This window comes from Hemitrygon akajei, chromosome 6 (assembly GCF_048418815.1).
Source record: "Hemitrygon akajei chromosome 6, sHemAka1.3, whole genome shotgun sequence".
Taxonomy (NCBI): domain Eukaryota; kingdom Metazoa; phylum Chordata; class Chondrichthyes; order Myliobatiformes; family Dasyatidae; genus Hemitrygon; species Hemitrygon akajei.
In genome coordinates, this window is record NC_133129.1 from 44,355,378 (window position 1) to 44,373,347 (window position 17,970).

The 17,970-nt window shown below is 43.7% G+C and overlaps 1 protein-coding gene across 5 annotated transcripts in view; it reads left to right on the forward strand.

The window, feature by feature from the left end:
- poc5 (POC5 centriolar protein homolog (Chlamydomonas)) overlaps positions 1 to 17,970 on the forward strand; it is a 123,700-nt gene that overhangs the window by 21,074 nt on the left and 84,656 nt on the right. For 4 of the 5 annotated variants that reach the window (XM_073048267.1, XM_073048271.1, XM_073048270.1 and 1 more), the window contains exons 4-5: positions 3,309 to 3,413; positions 10,693 to 10,901. In XM_073048267.1, coding sequence (XP_072904368.1) covers positions 3,309 to 3,413; positions 10,693 to 10,901 — 314 coding nt within the window. The remainder of the gene's footprint in view (positions 1 to 3,308; positions 3,414 to 10,692; positions 10,902 to 17,970) is intronic. The other variant, XM_073048269.1, reaches the window with a different exon arrangement.

The following is a 17,970-nucleotide window of genomic DNA, read 5'->3' on the forward strand; positions in this document are numbered from 1 at the left end:
TATGTCTCTCCAAATGCTCATAAATCCTGCCTCACAAGATCTTCAACAACTTCCCCACCAATGAAAGTAAGACTCATTGGTCTATAATTTCCTGGGTTATCTCTACTTCCTTTCTTGAACAAGGGACAACATTTGCAAACTTCCAGTCCTCTGGTACTTCTCCCATCCCTATTGATACAAAGATCATTGCCAGAGGCTCAGCAATCTCCTCCCTTGCTTCCCACAGTAGCCTGAGGTATATCTTGTCTGGACCCAGCAACTTATCTAACTTGACGCTTTTCAAAAGTTCCAGCTCACCTTCTTTCTTGTAGTCTATATGGTCAGGAGTTTCAGTCTGCTGTAGGTCATCCCCACAGTTGACAAGGTCCTTTTCACTGGTAAATATTGAAGCAAAGTATTCATTAAGTACCTCCCCTGGCTCCGTGCACACACTTCCACTATTGCCCCTGATTGGTCCTATTGTCACTCGGCTCATCCTCTTGCTCATCACATACCTGTAGAATGCCTTGGGGTTTTTCTTAATTCTGCTTGCCAAGGCCTTCTCATGGTCTCTTCTAGCTCTCCTAATTTCATTCTTGAGCTCCTTCCTGGCACCCTTGTAATTTTCTAGAGCTCTAACAGCTTTTCTTTCCTTCTTAACTTGATTTGCTTAATCCTTTGTACATGATAGTTCTTTTACCCTACCATCCTTTCCCTACCTCAGTGGAGCACAACTATTCAGAACCCCATGCAAATGTTCCCTGAGCATTTGCCACATTTCTGCTGTGCATTTCCCTGAGAACATCTGCTCCCAAGTTCTTGCCTAATAGTGCCATATTTCCTAATTAAATGTTTTCCCAAATTGTCTGCTCATATTCCTCTGCAGCGCTATGATGAAGGAGATAGAGTTGTGATCCCTACTTCCAAAATGCTCTCCCACTGGGAGATCTGACACATGACCAGGTTCATTTCCCAATACTAGATCAAATACTCTCCTCTATTTGGCTTATCTACATATTGCATCAAGAAACCTTCCTAAACACACCTTACAAACTCCACCTCACTAAAACCTTGCTCTAAGGAGATGCCAGTCAATACTAAGAATGTTAAAATCACCCATCACAACAACCCTATTGTTATTGCACCATTCCAGAATTTGCCTACTTATCTGCTCTTCCACGTCTCTGTTACCAATGGTGGGGGGGGGGGGGGTCTATATAAAAAAAAACACCCGGTAGAGTTATTGCCCCCTTCCTGTTTCTGATTTCCACCCACAGTGACTCAGTAGACAATCCCTCTTAACTTCCTCCTTTTCTGCAGCTGTGATACTATCCCTGATCAGCAGTGCCACTCCCCCACCTCTTTTGCCTCCCTCCCTGTCCTTTTTGAATCATCTCAAGCCCAACACACTCAGCAGCCATTCCAGCCCCTGAGACATCCAAGTCTCTGTAATGGCCACAGCGTCATAGTTCCACATATTGATCCACGCTCTGTTCATTTGCCTCGTTTATGATATTCCTAGCAATAAAATGGACACATCTCAAACCATATGGCTGAGTGCATCTTTGCCCTATCATCTACTTATCCTTCCTCACACTCCCTACAAGCTGTGTGCCAACCGCCCCATCCTCTGCCACTTTGCTTCATTTCCCACCCCACTGCAAATCTGGATTAAACCCTTCCCAATAGTATTAGCAAACCTCCCTCCAGGATATAGGTTCCCTTCCAGTTCAGATGCAACCCGTCCCACTTGTACAGGTCACCCCTTCCCCAGAAAAGGTTCCAATGATCCAAGAATTTGAAACTCTGCCCCCTGCACCATCTCCTCAACCACTCATTTATCTGTGCTATCTTGTTCTGACCTTCCCTAGCTCGTGGGAGTAATCTGGAGATTACCAGCTTGGAGGTCCTCCTCTTCAGCCTCCTTCCTAACTCCCTAAAATTACTGCACAGGACCTCTACCCCTTGTTATTGATGCCAACATGTACCATGCTCACCCTCCCCTTCAAGAATATTCTGCAACTGCTCAGAGACATACTGGACCTGAGCCCCCACGAGGCAACACACTATCCTGATATCTCTCTTGCTGCTGCAGAATCTGCTATCTGTTCCCCTAACTATCGTATTAGGGGATAGTTCCACCTATGAGTATTGTTCCACCTGACTTCACCCTACCCCTCTTGAGGCTCAGAGCTGACCATGGGGCTATTGGTCTGGCTGCTGTTGTCTTGCCTAGGTAGGCCATCTCCCCCCCCCACCCAGCAGTATCCAAAGGGGTATACCTGTTGCTGTGGAGAATGGCTGCAGGGGGATCCTGCAATGACTTCTTTCTCCCTTTGCATCTCTCATTCATCCCTCTACTCCTGGATTCTGCACTCTGGGTGTAGCCACCTGCTCAAAAGTTTTATCTATCAATTGCTGTGCCTCCCGGATGATTCTCAGTTCATCCAACTCCAACTCCAGCTCCGTAATGCAGTCTTTCAGGAGCTGGAGTTGGCTGCACTTCCTGCAGGAGTCATCGTCAGGGAGACCATCAGGTTTGGGTTGAACTTGGGAACTTGCATTTCTCCTCTTATTCTGGTTCTAGGATGTATCCAGTTGGTCCCAGTTCAAAGTTTGAACTTTTATCAGTAGTCATGAATCAAATGATCTTCTCTCCTAATTAAATCCTCTACACATATATATCGTATCACCATGATTAGAATTATTCTTGTCTCTCTGGATGTGAATATTTGATAAGGCCAGAAATCTCAATTAATCATTGTTTAGGGTTGATCACTCTTAATGTGCACTTCAAACGCATTCACCTTTTGCTTAAAAATTTTAAAAAACATTTATTGAAAGCAGTGGCAAGGTTGTGTGTTGGCCATAATCATGACCAATCACTTCCAATAACTGGAAGTAATTTCACTGTTATTCACAGGTTTTTGATTTTAGGGACAAGTAGGTTAGGGCATGTGCTTATGATGTTGAATATTTGGTATTATTGATAAGAGATTTCTGCAGCTGCTGGAAATCCAGAGTAACACACACAAAATGCTGGAGGAACTAAGCACATCAGAAAAATAATAAACTGTCAACATTTTGGGCCTGCTGAGTTCCTCCAGCATTTTGTGTGTTGGTATTATTGAATTGTGATTAAAAAGATATGCCCCTGCTTATAACATTTGTAGAGGAATTTTTAAGGCCTAATGTGAAAATAGTTTTCTTCATTAAGTTCTCTTGTGTTAAATTTTTAAGTTTAAGTGGATAAGATCTAATTTTCACCATAGAGAAAGAACTCTGACAGTGAATATTGTCATTGAGAATTATCTACATTGATATTCCAGCAGGTTCTCCAACAGAACAGGAGAGGCATGAAGGACAATGGGCTGCAGGCATAACATTGGTCCCTGAGAAATCTGATTCTGCACAAAAAGAAAAATCTGCGGAAGGTACATACTCAAAAGAAAACTCTGTAGATTTTTGGGAAGGAATACATAGATGGAATGATTTTAATAATACTTTCATGTGCCAGCAGTGACAGTTGATGCATTTCCAATAGTACTGCTGCATAGTTCTGATGTAAATACAGGACTGAAATGGCAGGCTACTGCCCTGTTTACTCAGACTTTAAGTTTGTAAGTTATCTGTTTATTACAGCAATTCCTTGAGTGAATTTTATAAATTATAAGTTGGTTATTGAAGCTGTCTGAAAAGGTACTCATTTCTATGCAGTTAAGTAATCCTTAAAAACTTAGAAAATTTGATTGGGTGAACTTCAAAAGATTTGATATACTCCTTGGTTAACAGCAGTAAAGAATTTACTGCACTTAAGAATTTTGTCTTTTTATAATGTGAGTCAAAGAACTGAATTCCAATAGTAAGGAGAAACACTGTTTTTGGAAAAAAAGCATTTGAAGTCAAAAACATCAAATGTATAGTCAAAAACTCTAGTAAAACTGAGATCCAGCAATTGGCTAAGTTTTACCAGAAGTCAAAGGGCATTAGGGGAAAGCACATCAATGACTGTAATCCTAAATGGCACAAAGTAGTGTTGTTGTGGTTATTGGAGGTCAGTAATACCAGCATTAAGACATCACTCCACAAATTTGAAGCAGTTCTTAGAGCTGAGCATCTTAAGTTACTTCCAACATTTACCTTCCTTTCATCATACAAGTAGGCAGTTGACTTTGCCCAACTAGAGTAGAACCACTAGGCACTAAGGGTATTACCACTGTGGTATTTCCCATTGTCAGCATGTTCAGGATACTAAGAACACCTCTGGTTCTCAAATTGTACCAGACATCTTTTAAAGCTTACAATGGAAAAAATGCATGGAATGGACAAGTGCTCTTGCATAACTCCATTATTGCGCATTTACGCAAATCCAATTTATTCTCCACGATATTTCCATTGACTCTTCCAACCCTCTAAGGTCAAATCTTGCTTGCCAGTTAACCTGTCAATTGCTATGTAGTGGGGATGAAGAAGGAAATCTGAGCATTCAGAGGCAACCCATGCTTTCATAGGGAGATGTGCAAACTGCACAGATGTCACCAGAAGTCAGGATTCCTAATAGTTGGGGTTGTGAGGCAGCAGCCTTGCAGTCTGTGACACGATCACCCCAATTTATTTGAAAAATAATACATGTAATGATGTTATCCAAGTTTGAATGAATGTAGTTCAAAGCATTACAGTGTCAGGTTTAAATGAATTATGTGAAGTATTATAGAAAAAGAACATTATTTCTTTTTTTTAAAACTGGATATTAGCAAGCAAACTAGAACATGAGAACATATGAGTAGGAAAGAGAATTGGAAACCATTCAATTCTCTTTCTGCTCTTCCTTTTAATAATATGACTAATCTTTTGTTTCCATACAGTTTTTGTTCACTAATTTCATAGAAACATAGAAAACTTACAGCGCAATACAGGCCCTTTGGCCCACAAAGCTGTGCCGAACATGTCCCTACCTTAGAACTACCTAGGCTTACCCATAGCTCTCTATTTTTCTAAGCTCCATGTAACTATCCAGGAGTCTCTTAAGAGACCCTATCGTTTCCGCCTCCACCACCGCTGCCAGCAGCCCATTCCACGCACTCACCTCTCTCTGCGTTTTTTTTTAAAAAACTTACTCCTGATGTCTCCTCTGTACCTGCTTCCAAGCACCTTAAAAATATGTGTTCTCGTGCTAGCCATTTCAGCCCTGGGGAAAAGCCTCTGACTATCCACACGATCAATGCCTCTCATTACCCTGTACACCTCTATCAGGTCACCTCTCATCCTCCGACGCTCCAAGGAGAAAAGGCTGAGTTCACTCAACCTATTCTCATAAGGCAAGCTCCCCAATCCAGGCAACATCCTTGTAAATCTCCTCTGCACCCTTCGATATTCATTGGTCCTCTTAATGTTCAAAAATCTATCTATCTGTCTTGAACACACTCAGCAAGTGAGCCTTGTGTATAGAGAATTTCAAAAATGAATTTCCTCTTATCTCCCTTCTGAGTGGAGATACTGAGGACACCTCATTCTGGTATTTCCCTGTAAGAATTCTGTTTGATCTCATAAGATCAACTCTCATTATTTTAAGCTTGGAAACATGCTGTTTACGCTCATTCTGCTCAAACGGTTCTGAGAGAATAGCCGCACTGTGCCATTACTACTTGCTGTACCTACAATACCCGAGTCCCTCTGAATGTATCACCTTATCAATCTCCCAATTTTGATAAACAGCATATAAACCTACATTGCACACCTATTGCATATTCCATTAGCCACTGACCTAGCGTGTGTGCATCTATGCAGCCTCTCCCTGCAGCTTCTTACAAGCTGCATTCCCACCCAGCTTTATCAGCCTAGGCCATCTTGTCGATTCAATGATTTAGATTACTAGCACTGTACATGTGTGGCATCACCAGTTGCAACCAGTCAATTCAAAGATGATAAGTTTATTTCTTTTTCTGTTTGTTAACTAATCCCCAGTCCACATCCGTAGGCTAGCCCAATCCCATTCGCTGTCATTTTGTTTAATTGTTTGTTGTACCCTAGTGAATGACTTGTGAAAAGCTTAATTCACCATATACAGTAGTCTCTTTTATTTGTAATGCTTAATAGTGCCATTTCCTTAAGTTTCCAAAAGTTTCCTTACCATTGATGTTAGACTAGCTAGTTAGTAGCTCTTTTTCCTCTCTGTACTCAGGAATAAACAGTAGAACACTAGCAGCAGGATGTTGCTTGACTCTTGTATGTCATTCAACATGATCATGATCATGAGTCTTTCTTCCTCTCTTCTGTGCTAGCTCCTTATAGCCTTCAATTTCATAATTCTTCAAAAATCAATGTACTGCCTCTAAGTACCTGCAATGATTTAGCCTCCATGATATTATGGGGTAGGGAGCTACAGAGATTCACAAACCTTTGTAAGAAGAACCTCTTGTGCTTCTCAGCTTTGTGATTGCCCTTAATCTTGTAACTCTTTCCCATTGTCAGATTCTCATAATCGTGGAAACATCTTGCCTTTCTGTTATTTACCCTCTTGTTTCAGGCATTCGTCTAATTCCTTTAGCTACGCAGGGTAGGGCAAATCTCTCGTACCAAAAATTTGCCTAGTGAATCACTTGCGAGACCCTCAAATGCCAGTATACGTTTTTAAATAAGAGGTTCAATACTGTGGTCTCATCGGTAGAATTGTAACAATACTTTCCTTTTCCTAAACTCCAACCCGCTTGCAAGTAAAGGTGCCTCCCTTGCCACTTGCTGCTCCTACCCACCTACCTTGTGATTCGTGTACTATAACACCCAGAACCCTCTGGACTTCGTTCATCTCATGTTATCACTGCTACGTGCCAGTGAGGGTAGAAACAGAGTAATTTGGCAGATTAATGCATGGCTGAGAACATAAGAATGTAAGAAACAGGAGCAAGAGTAGACCATCTGGCTTGTTGAGTCTGCTCCACCATTCAATAAGATCATAGCTGAATTGATCATGGATTCATCTCCACCTACCTGCCTTTTCTTCATAACCCTTAATTCCCTTACTATGCAAAAATCTATCCAACCTTGTCTTAAATATATTTACTGAGGTAGCCTCCACTGCTTCATTGGGCAGAGAAGCTGGTGCTGGGGCAGGGTTTCAGGTTCTTGGATCATTGGGATCTCTTATGGGGGAGGTATAACGTGTTCAAAAGTGACAGTTGCACCTGAATCCGAGGTGAATCAATATTCTCGCTGGCAGATTTGTTAGAGCAGTTGGGTAGGGTTTGAACTAGCTTGGCAGAACTGGTGTAAAGAGACACAGGACAGGACAGATAGTAAAAAAGCAAAGATAGAGTGCAGTCAGAGTGTCAGGAAGGGCAGGTAGATGATAGGACATAATTGCAGCCAGCAGGGTGAGTTTCAGTGCATTAGGGATGTAGAACCAAAAGGGGTAGCAAATACTGTATTCAAAAGTGTTATATCTCAGTGCACAGAGTATAAGAAATAAGGTGGATTATCTTGTTGTGCTATTACAGATTGTCAGGATAATTGAAGGATGGTTGTAGTTGGGAGCTGAATGTCCAAGCTGACACACTGTATCAGAGGGTTGGGAAGTCAGGCAGAGGGGGTGGCGTGGCTCTGCTGATGAACAATGGCATTAAGTCAGTAGAAAGATGTGACATAGGATTGGAAGATGTTGAATCGTTGTGGGTTGAGTTAAGAAACTGCAAAGGTAAAAGGACCCTGATGGCAGTTATATACATGCCACCCAATAGTAGCTGAGATGTAGACCAGATTACAATGGGAGATTTCAACATGCAGGTCGATTGGGCAAATCAGGTTGGAAATGAATCTCAAGTGAGTTTGTTGAATGCTTACAAGATGGCTTTTTAGAGCAGTTTGTTGTTGAGCCTACGAGGGGATCAGCTATACTGGATTGAGTGTTATGTAATGAACCGGAGGTGATGACGGAACTTAAAATAAAAGAACCCTTAGGAGACTATGATCACGATATGGTTGAATTGAACTTCATATTTGATAGGGAGAAAATAAAGTCTGGCATTGCAGTATTTCAGTAGAGTAAAGGAAATTACAGTGGTAGGAGAGAAGAGTTGGCCAAAGTGAATTGGAAGGACTAGTGGTTTTCCACAGGGGTCTGTGTTGGGACTTTTTTATGCTTTATATCAATGATTTAGATGATGGAATAGATGGCTTTGTTGCCAAGTTTGCAGATGATATGGATTGGTAGAGGGGCAGGTAGTGTTGAGGAAATGGGTAAGCTGCAGAAGGACTTAGATTAGGAGAATGGGCAAAAAAATGGCAAATGAAATACGATGTTGGAAAATGCATGGTCATGCGCATTTATTTCTACTACTAAAGTGCAGGTTATTTTCTGAACAAGGAGAAAATTCAAAAATCTGAGTTGCAAAGGGACTTGGGAATCCTTGTGCAGAACACCTAAAGAAAAGAACACACTAAAGGTTAACTTGCAGTTAGAGTTGGTGGTGAGGAAGGCGAAGGCAAATGCAATGTTAGCATTCACTTCAGGAAGTCTAGAATACAAAAACAGCGATATGATGCTGAGGCTTTGTAAGGCACTGGTGAGGCCTCAGCTTGAGTATCATGAATAGTTTTGGGCTCCTCATCTGAGAAAAGATGTGCTGGCATTGGAGAGGGTTCAGAGGAGGCTCACAAGGTTGATTCCAGGATTGAAAGCATTATCCTATGAGGAACATTTGATAGCTCTGGCTCTGTACTTGCTGGAATTTAGAAGGATGAGGGGCAATCTCATTGAAATCTTTCTAATGTTCAAAGACCTAGACAGTAGATGTGGAAAGGATGTTTCCCATGATGAAGGACAAGAGGATAGTAGGGTAGGATAGAAGCCTCAGGATAGAAGGGTTTCCATTTAAAAGAGATGTGGAGAAATTTCTTTAGCCCGAGGGTGATGACTTTGTGCAATCTATTACCACAGGCAGCTGTGGAGGCCAGATTGTTGGTGTATTTAAAGCAGAACTTGATAGTTTCTTTATTGGACATGGCATCAAAGGGAGTGGGGCTGAGGAGGGCAAAAAAGTGTCAGCCATGATTGAATGGTGGAGCATACTTGAAGGACCAAATGGCCGAATTCTGCTCCAATGTCTTATTGTCTTATATAGTGAGTTAGGATTTGCTACCTTCTTGGAATTTTGGAAGCTGTCATCCTGAACACCCATTATATCTGTAGAGATCTCTTCAAAAGTCTTACCAAGGAATGTAGGCCTAGCAGTAAGTAGTGTAGGTAGTGGTTATTTTTTTGGCTTTCAGTTCCATTAAATTCTCCAAAATTTTTGTTAACACTAGTTTTCAAATTCCCATCCACTTTGGAACATTTTGTTCTCCATTGTTTCTGTGAGGCTTTCTACATCTTTTGTGACTGACGAAGTATTTCTATAAATTCTTTCTTATTTCCTTATCTCTAATGTAAGTTTAACTGCCCCAGTTGTAAAGATCCACATCATCTTTGGCTTAAATTTTGTTTTGCATAATCAATAATTTTTAAAAAACAAGAGAAAATCTGCAGATACTAGAAGTCAAAGTAAAACATACAACCTGATGAAGTGTCTCAGCCTGAAATATGAACTGTTTACTCTTTTCCAGAGTTGCTGCCTGGCCTCCATCATTTTGTGAATGGAAAAAATAATTTTTGTTCTTGTGAGATTACTTGTATAATTGAGGGTACTTTTTTTTAGGATGCTGTTTCTTTGCTAAAACTAAGCAGGGTAGTGTTATCTAGAATTGATTCCTTGTAAATTTTAGAAAACTATAGTTGAAGTGTATTTAAGGTTAATTTCTGAAGCTAATATACAAGTCTCAATTTATTGGAAAAACAGGCTTTGCATAGAAAATATAATATTAACATGAATAAGACAACCTGAGGCAAATGGCGCAGGAGAACAGTTGCTTGATAGCCGATTTGTATAAATGTGGGTTGGAGAAGCAAAGTAATGTTTGAGTAGGAGTAGAGAAAAATGAAGCAAGTGTTTTGTGGGCATAACGTTTCTCTGGTCCTTTTAATCATTGGTATTCAGGAAGTAATAATTAACAGTATTCATAATATCATTATTTTGCCTTTTTTTCTCCACTGGTGCTCATGCTGTAAATGCACTACTTGACTAAAGTCATATTGCTGCTTTGTTACCTTTTAAAGATTTGAGAATAATTTTTTTCCCCAAAAATATACTTTATTCAGAAATATTACAAAATAAAATGATTACAAAAACCATTCATTTTGGCAATCTCATGGAGCTTGTTTCACATACAGCAGAATTTGTATGTGAATTTGTGTTTTATGATCAGTGTATTATGATGTCACTACTGTGTTTCTTGCTAATGTTAAATATAGTGTCTACTATGATGCATTTAACTCCTGTGATGTCAGTGTTTTTATAAAATGCAAAGCTGACCTAGATTCTCTTATGATAAGGTGAATGAAGTCTAATGGGTTGTAGGGGTGCATTTATTTTTTATTGTAAATTTAGATTATTGGTTACCAATTTGTCTTGTAAATAGCTTTTTATTTCAGTTATTGAAATCATGTAACAAGATTGCATATGTTCTGTGGAAGTTTCAATTTTCATAGAGCAATTAAATGAGTGGATCATTTTAAGGGCTTGTGTGGCATTGCTTCATTACTTCATGTATATTTTACCTCTTACAATTAAGTCTGAATTTTGTAAAAGAACTTTTATTGAACACCATGCTCCTATTTTACAGGCCGGGAAGTTTCCCAGAAGATAACTATTTCATCTGCATCAAATACAGTTTTGCCTATAGAAAGGCTTTTTCACTCTGAAAGGACCCCTTCGCATGTGTCAGTTACAAGAACACCTGGAATGTCTCAGTCAGTACATCATTTGCCTATTCCAGCTGAAAATCTGGATAAGGTAGAAAATATACTCAACATTGCAAGTGACCAACTCAAGGTCAGTAAAGTTGGAGCTGTGTTAATGCAACTATCTTCATTGATTATTTAGCAAAGATTTGACATTGATTGAAGTAAGTGTTCAGTACTGATTTAAGAAATGACTGAAGTGGGAGAGAATTGCAAAATGCAAGGAGGTGATTTGGCACATTGAGTCTGTACCAATTCGATAAGTAAGATCCAGGTAGCTCTCTCCCATATCCTGAAGGTTATTTCCTTTCAGATTCCTCTTAAACATGATAGTTGATTTCTGCCTTAATATCCAAGCAATGCATTTGACTATTTGTTGCACTTGTGTATTTTAAAAAAAAAACCCTCTTGTTTCTGGTTGTTTTTGAGTCACTGTAACTCCACATCGCTGAGCTTTTGAACCACCCCCACCACCATCTATCCATGTGCAAATAGAAAGATTTTCTCGAGCTGCACTGTCTAATCCCTAATGATTTTTAAAAACTTGTGTTAGATGTTCTTGGAGCTTTTATGTTCAAAGAACAACCCAGCTTCTCCAAACGAACTACTTAATTATGTCTCTCATCCCTGGAATCAATAAATTAAATCTCTTCTGCACTTCTCTGCAACCTTCATGCCTTTTTTTAATGTACTGTGGCAAAACTTTACATAATACTTGTGAACCAGTGTTTTAAAAAGGTTAATCACTTTGTTGCTCTTGTACACTCTGCCTCTATTTATAAAGCCTTTGATCCCATATACATTCTTAATCATTTTCTCAAACTGCCATTTGAAAACTTATTCAGGGACTCTCCTGCTGGCGCTCATGGCGTGAGATTCATTTTGGCTTTGCTCCATTCCTTTTACTTGTATTACCCGTAGCCACCCTTATTTACTTTATTTTATACCTACACTAAAGGGTTAATGTTATAGACATATTTTTGGACTTTGACTTTAAGTTACTGGAAATGAATACAAGATCACGAGAAGCTAAAAACAGGAAAGACTCTGACGCTAATGGGGAAAAAAGATGGTGATTTGAAATCATCTAAGCAATCTCCTTTAACTTTTGAAACAATGTCAAAACATTTAGAGGATAAACTCAGTCACAAATTTGCCGTGTTTGAAGGAATTTTAAAGACGGTTGAGGATAATTTTAAATCGTTTAAACGTGAATTTGAACTACAACAAGCAAGAATTTCAGAACTTGATGAAGGAGCTCGGCAGAGGGATCGAAGGATTACAACTTCGGAACAAATTTTGTCTTCGATGTCTCAACAGTTAGATCGTTATAAATTCAAAGTTACCGACCGTGAAAATTGATCCCGAAGACAGAATCTACGGATAATCAGTTTTCCTGAAGATTTTGAGAAGGGTGATCGTATCAAGTTCTTTTTTCAATTTTTATTTGATGTGTTTGGCACAGAAGTTCTGGATGCCCCTCCATTAATCAACCGCGTTCATCGTACTTTACGTCCAAAACCCACTGGATCTAAACCAAGACCAGTTAATATTCGTCTCCATTACGTTCATATCAAGGATCGTCTGATATGTGCTGCTCAGCGGAAAGGCATGTTTGAATTTCAAAGTTTCAAATTTCACTTCGTCGAAGATTTCAGCCCTGAAGTTTTGAAGGAACGAATGGCTTTTAAGGAATGAATTCTTTCAAATGGGTCTCAAACCAGCCCTGCTGTTTCCTGTCCAATTAAGAATTGTCCTTTCTGATGATTCTCGTTGTCTGTTTAAGTCATTAAATGAAGCCCAAAAATTTTTCGATGAACAACGTTCTTCAGCTACGGCTTAATTAATGTTCTTCCGTTTTTTGGTTTTTACTTGTATTTTTAAGCTACTAACTAGCTTACAGATCTGATCCATTATAATGCGAGCATTCGCACTTTTGGTTTCTAGTGTAGATATTTTTTGTATTTCTAGATTAAGCTTTTCTGCTCCCTTTTTGTGATTCTGCTCTTTTTTATTGTTTGAAACTAACTTAGTAGATGATTTGCTGTTTGATTTCCTTTCTTTGAATGGAGAAGCATTCACCCTCTTTTTTTACATTTTAAAGTGTCGTCCTGCTTTCTTCTTCCCAGAAGACCTTATTTTCTTCCTGCATCTTTTTCAATCTGTTAGGTTTGAAAATAAGAATATGAATTGGCGCTTGTTTTTCTTTTTTTTTGAAATATTAGTATGATGGTACTCTGCTTTATGATTTAAACTTTTTTTTAAATCGCTGTAGTTTTTATTTTCCTTTTTCTCTTTTTTGATTTTTTTTACACATTTTTTGACTATTGGCTGCCTTCAGGAGAGATGGGGGTATATTTAGTTCTAGATTATCTCTTGGCCAATCTCTGGCCTATTTCCGGGTCTTTGTTGGTGGGGGAGATGGTTTTTTTTTAGTTTAGATTTTTTCACCTGGGCTAATGTGAAACTACTAAAAGGTCCGATATGTCGTAACTTCCGGTTCCTGCTTGAATCTTTTTACCTCCTCCGGGTTCATGAGTTTGCATTCTGGTTAACCCTTTACATGCCATACGATTGATTCTGATATGATGGTAAAGGTTATTAATTTTGTTTTTTGGAATACAAATGGTTTAAGTCATCCAATGAAAGAGAAAAATATATTTATAAAGTATTCCATAGAATGAATTCCCATATTATCTTTGCACAAGAAACTCGTGTGAGGAAAGAAGATATTCAGCGTTTTTTCAGGTTTTGGAAAGGTCAATAATACCATTCCAACTCTCAGGCCAAAGTGAAAGGAGTTTCTATTTTTATAGATTCTTCAATATCATTTGTCCACTATGAAACAATTTTGGATCCCAATCGTAGATTCTTGTTAATTACAGGTTTGCTCTGTAACAAAAAACTGGTTATGGTTAATGTTTATGCTCCAAATGTTGATTATCCTGAATTTTTTAAACTCTTATTTACATCCCTTCCTAACTAAAATGGTTATATTGTGGCGACCCACTTTCTGCGCAGGCGAACCGGCTCACAAATAGTCAGCGCGTGGGGAGAGACTTTGATAATGCACCTCTGACGTCATTTCTGCCTGGAGAGGGTGGGCGCTAGGGATTGAAATACCAGCACTGCAAAGTTTGAATAAACTAGTCTCGAAACGACTTACCGACTGCGTGTCGTTATTTCAGCGCTGTGTGTAGCACATCGCTATATTGGTGACCCCGACGGTCCAAACGGGATTTGGACCAAAGATGACCAACTCTTCATCTGTTCACGCAGTTTTGCTACAACTTCCGACTTTCTGGACGCTGCGACCACGCATGTGGTTCAGCCAAGCAGAAGCCCAGTTCCAGATTTGGCAGATATCCTCTGATTCCACGCATTACTACCATGTGATGAGCGCCCTTGACCAGGAGACGGCCGCCAGGTTGCGGATTTCATACAGTCGCCCCCGGAAGAACGCAAATATGAAGCGTTCAAGGCGCTGCTCATTGGGACCTTTGGCCTCTCACGGCGTGAGCGGGGTGCCCGCCTGCTTCACCTGGACGGTTTGGGAGACAGAATGCCGTCAGCATTGATGAACGAGATGCTGTCCCTGGCTGACGGACACAAGCCCTGCCTCATTTTCGAGCAAGCGTTCCTGGAGCAACTGCCCGAGGACATACATCTGCTGCTGGCCGACGCAGATTTCAGCGACCCCCGGAAGGTGGCGGCCCGGGCAGACGTGCTGTGGAAAGCCAAGAGGGAGAGCGTGGCGTCCGTTGGTCAGATTACCAGGCCACGCGCCCAACAGCGGACCAGACCGGGCCTGGCAGGGAGGCGCACACAACACAGAGACAGGAGTGAGGAGGCCAGTGAACAGTGGTGTTTCTACCACCAGCGGTGGGGCACAAAAGCCCGCTGTTGTCGCCTGCCCTGCCAGGGCCAGGGCCAGCTGCTGCTAATGACTATGGCAGCTGGCCACCAGGACAGCCTCTTGTACGTCTGGGACAAACAGTCGGGACGCCGATTCTTGGTCGACACCGGAGCGGAGATCAGCGTCTTGACCCCAACGGGGTACGACACCCGCAACAGGAAGCCAGGACCCACCCTGAGGGCTGCAAACGGCAGCACGATACGGACCTACGGCATCTGCACAGTGCAGCTGCAGTTCGGTGCCAGCCGGTTCACGTGGGACTTCACACTGGCTGCGGTGGCTCAACCACTCCTGGGGGCGGACTTCTTGCGAGCTCACAGCCTGCTGGTCGACTTGCAAGGGAAAAGACTGGTACGTTGAGACTTTCCAGACGTTCTCCCTGGACTCCATCACGCTGTCGGACAACGAATTCACCAGACTCCTGGCGGGCTTCCCATCGATTCTGACACCGCAGTTCACAGCAGCCATGCCCAGACACAGGATACAGCACCACATTCCGACCCAGGGACCACCCCTCCACGCCCGCGCACGAAGGCTCCCCCCGGAAAAGCTCCGCCTGGCAAAGGAGGAATTGAAGCGGATGGAGGAATTGGGGATCATACGGTGGTCCGACAGCCCATCGGCCTCCCCCCTGCACATGGTGCCCAAAGCAACAGGGGGCTGGAGACCATGCGGCGACTACCGCAGGCTGAACGAGGCTACAACACCGGACCGCTACCCTGTGCCGCACATTCAGGATTTTGCAGCAAACCTGCACGGCGCACAGATCTTCTCCAAGGTGGACCTTGTCCGGGGATACCATCAAATCCCGATGCATCCGGACGACGTCCCCAAAACGGCACTCATCACTCCTTTCGGCCTTTTCGAGCTCCTCTGCATGCCGTTCGGCCTAAAGAATGCCGCACAGACGTTTCAGCGGTTAATGGACGCAGTGGGACGCGACCTGGACTTCGCTTTCATCTATTTGGACGACATCCTCATAGCCAGCAGCAGTCGTCAGGAGCATCTGTCCCACCTCCGTTAACTCTATGCCCGACTGAGTGAATACGGCCTGACAATCAACTCGGCCAAATGCCAGTTCGGGCTCGACACCATCGACTTCCTGGGCCACAGGATTACTAAAGACGGGGCAACCCCTCTGCCCGCTAAGGTAGACGCAGTCCACCATTTCCCCCGACCCAACATAATCAAAGGCCTTCAGGAATTCGTGGGTATGGTAAATTTCTTACACCGTTTCCTCCCTTCAGCTGCCCGAATCATGCGCCCCCTGTTTGCCCTGATGTCGGGTAAGGGCAAGGACATTACCTGGGATGAGGAGTTCGCCGCTGCTTTCATTAAAACGAAAGAAGGCTTGGCAAACGCTGCTATGCTAGTGCACCCCAGAATGGACGTCCCTACCGCCCTCACAGTGGACGCATCTAACACGGCAGTCAGTGGGGTGCTGGAACAACTCATCGAGGGTCGCTGGCAACCCCTGGCGTTTTTCAGCAAACACCTGCGACCACCTGAGCTCAAATACAGTGCTTTCGACCAGGAACTGTTGGCGCTATACCTGGCAATCCGGCATTTCAGGTACTACTTAGAAGGCAGGCCGTTCGCCGCGTTCACGGACCACAAACTGTTGACCTTCGCCTTCATGAAGGTGTCCGATCCCTGGTCGGCTTGCCAGCAGCGACATCTGTCCTACATCTCCAAGTACACGACGGACATCCAGCATGTCTCGGGAAAGGACAACGTCGTGGCGGACGCACTCTCCGGACCAGCTGTCCAGGCCCTGTACCTGGGGGTGTACTATGCAGCACTGGCGGAGGTGCAGCAGGCAGACGACGAGATGCCCAGCTACAGGACCGCAGTCTCGGGTTTGCAGCTGCAGGACTTTCTAGTAGGCCCAGGTGATAGGACCCTCCTGTGCGACGTGGCTACCGGCCAACCTCGCCGCATCGTCCCGGCAGCCTGGAGGCGGAGCGTTTTCGACTCCATACACGATTTGGCGCACCCATCTATCAGGACAACCGTCCGGCTGGTCTCCAGCAAGTTCGCGTGGCACGGACTTCGCAAGCAGGTCAGTGAATGGGCCAGAATGTGCACGCAGTGCCAAACAGCCAAGGTACAGCGGCACACTAAAGCCCCGCCACAGCAGTTCGAACCCACCCACCGGAGGTTCGACCACATTCACGTGGATATCGTGGGCCCCCTACCAGTGTCCCGAGGTGCGCGGTACCTCCTAACGGTGGTAGACTGGTTCACGAGGTGGTCAGAGGCGGTCCCGCTCAACGACACATCTGCCGATTCCTGCGCCCGAACACTGATCGCAACCTGGGTAGCACGCTTTGGGGTACCGGCCCACATTATCTCCGACAAAGGCGCCCAGTTCACCTCCAGCCTGTGGTCAGCTGTGGCCAGCCTGTTGGGAATGCAGCTGCACCACACAACTGCCTACCACCCACAGTCGAACGGACTGGTGGAACACTTCCACCGTCACTTGAACTCTGCTCTCATGGCCCGCCTGAGAGGACCTAACTGGGTGGACGAGCTTCCCTGGGTCCTGCTTGGAATTCGTACAGTGCCCAAAGAGGATCTGCACGCCTCGACGGCAGAGTTGGTGTACGGCGCACCCCTGGCCGTCCCGGGAGAGTTCATACCAGCCCCAAGGGGGCAAGAGGAAGAACCCGCAGCAGTCCTGGACAGACTACGCGAAAGGCTCGGCAACCTGGCCCCTGTACCAACTTCACAGCACGGACTGACCCCGACCCATGTACCCAAAGAACTGCAAAACTGTAAGTTTGTGTTTGTACGAAGGGGCGGACACTGGGCGCCGCTACAGCGGCCGTACGAGGGGCAGTTCAGGGTGATCAACAACAACGGGTCCACGTACGTTCTGGACATTGGGGGGGAAAGAGGAGGTTTTCACGGTGGACCGACTCAAACCAGCCCATGTGGACTTGGCGCAGCCGGTCGCGGTTCAGGCACTGCGGCGCAGAGGCAGACCTCCCAAACAGAGTCCGACCCAGACTGAGGACATTGGGGGGTGTATCGCCGGTTCTGGGGGGGGGGGGGGGGGTTATGTGGCGACCCACTTTCTGCACAGGTGAACGGGCTCACAAATAGCCAGGGCGCGGGGAGAGACTTTGGTAATGCACCTCTGATGTCATTTCCGCCCGGAGAGGGCGGGCGCTAAGGATTGAAATACCAGCACCTGCGTGTCGTTATTTCAGCGCTGTGTGTAGCACATCGCTACAATATG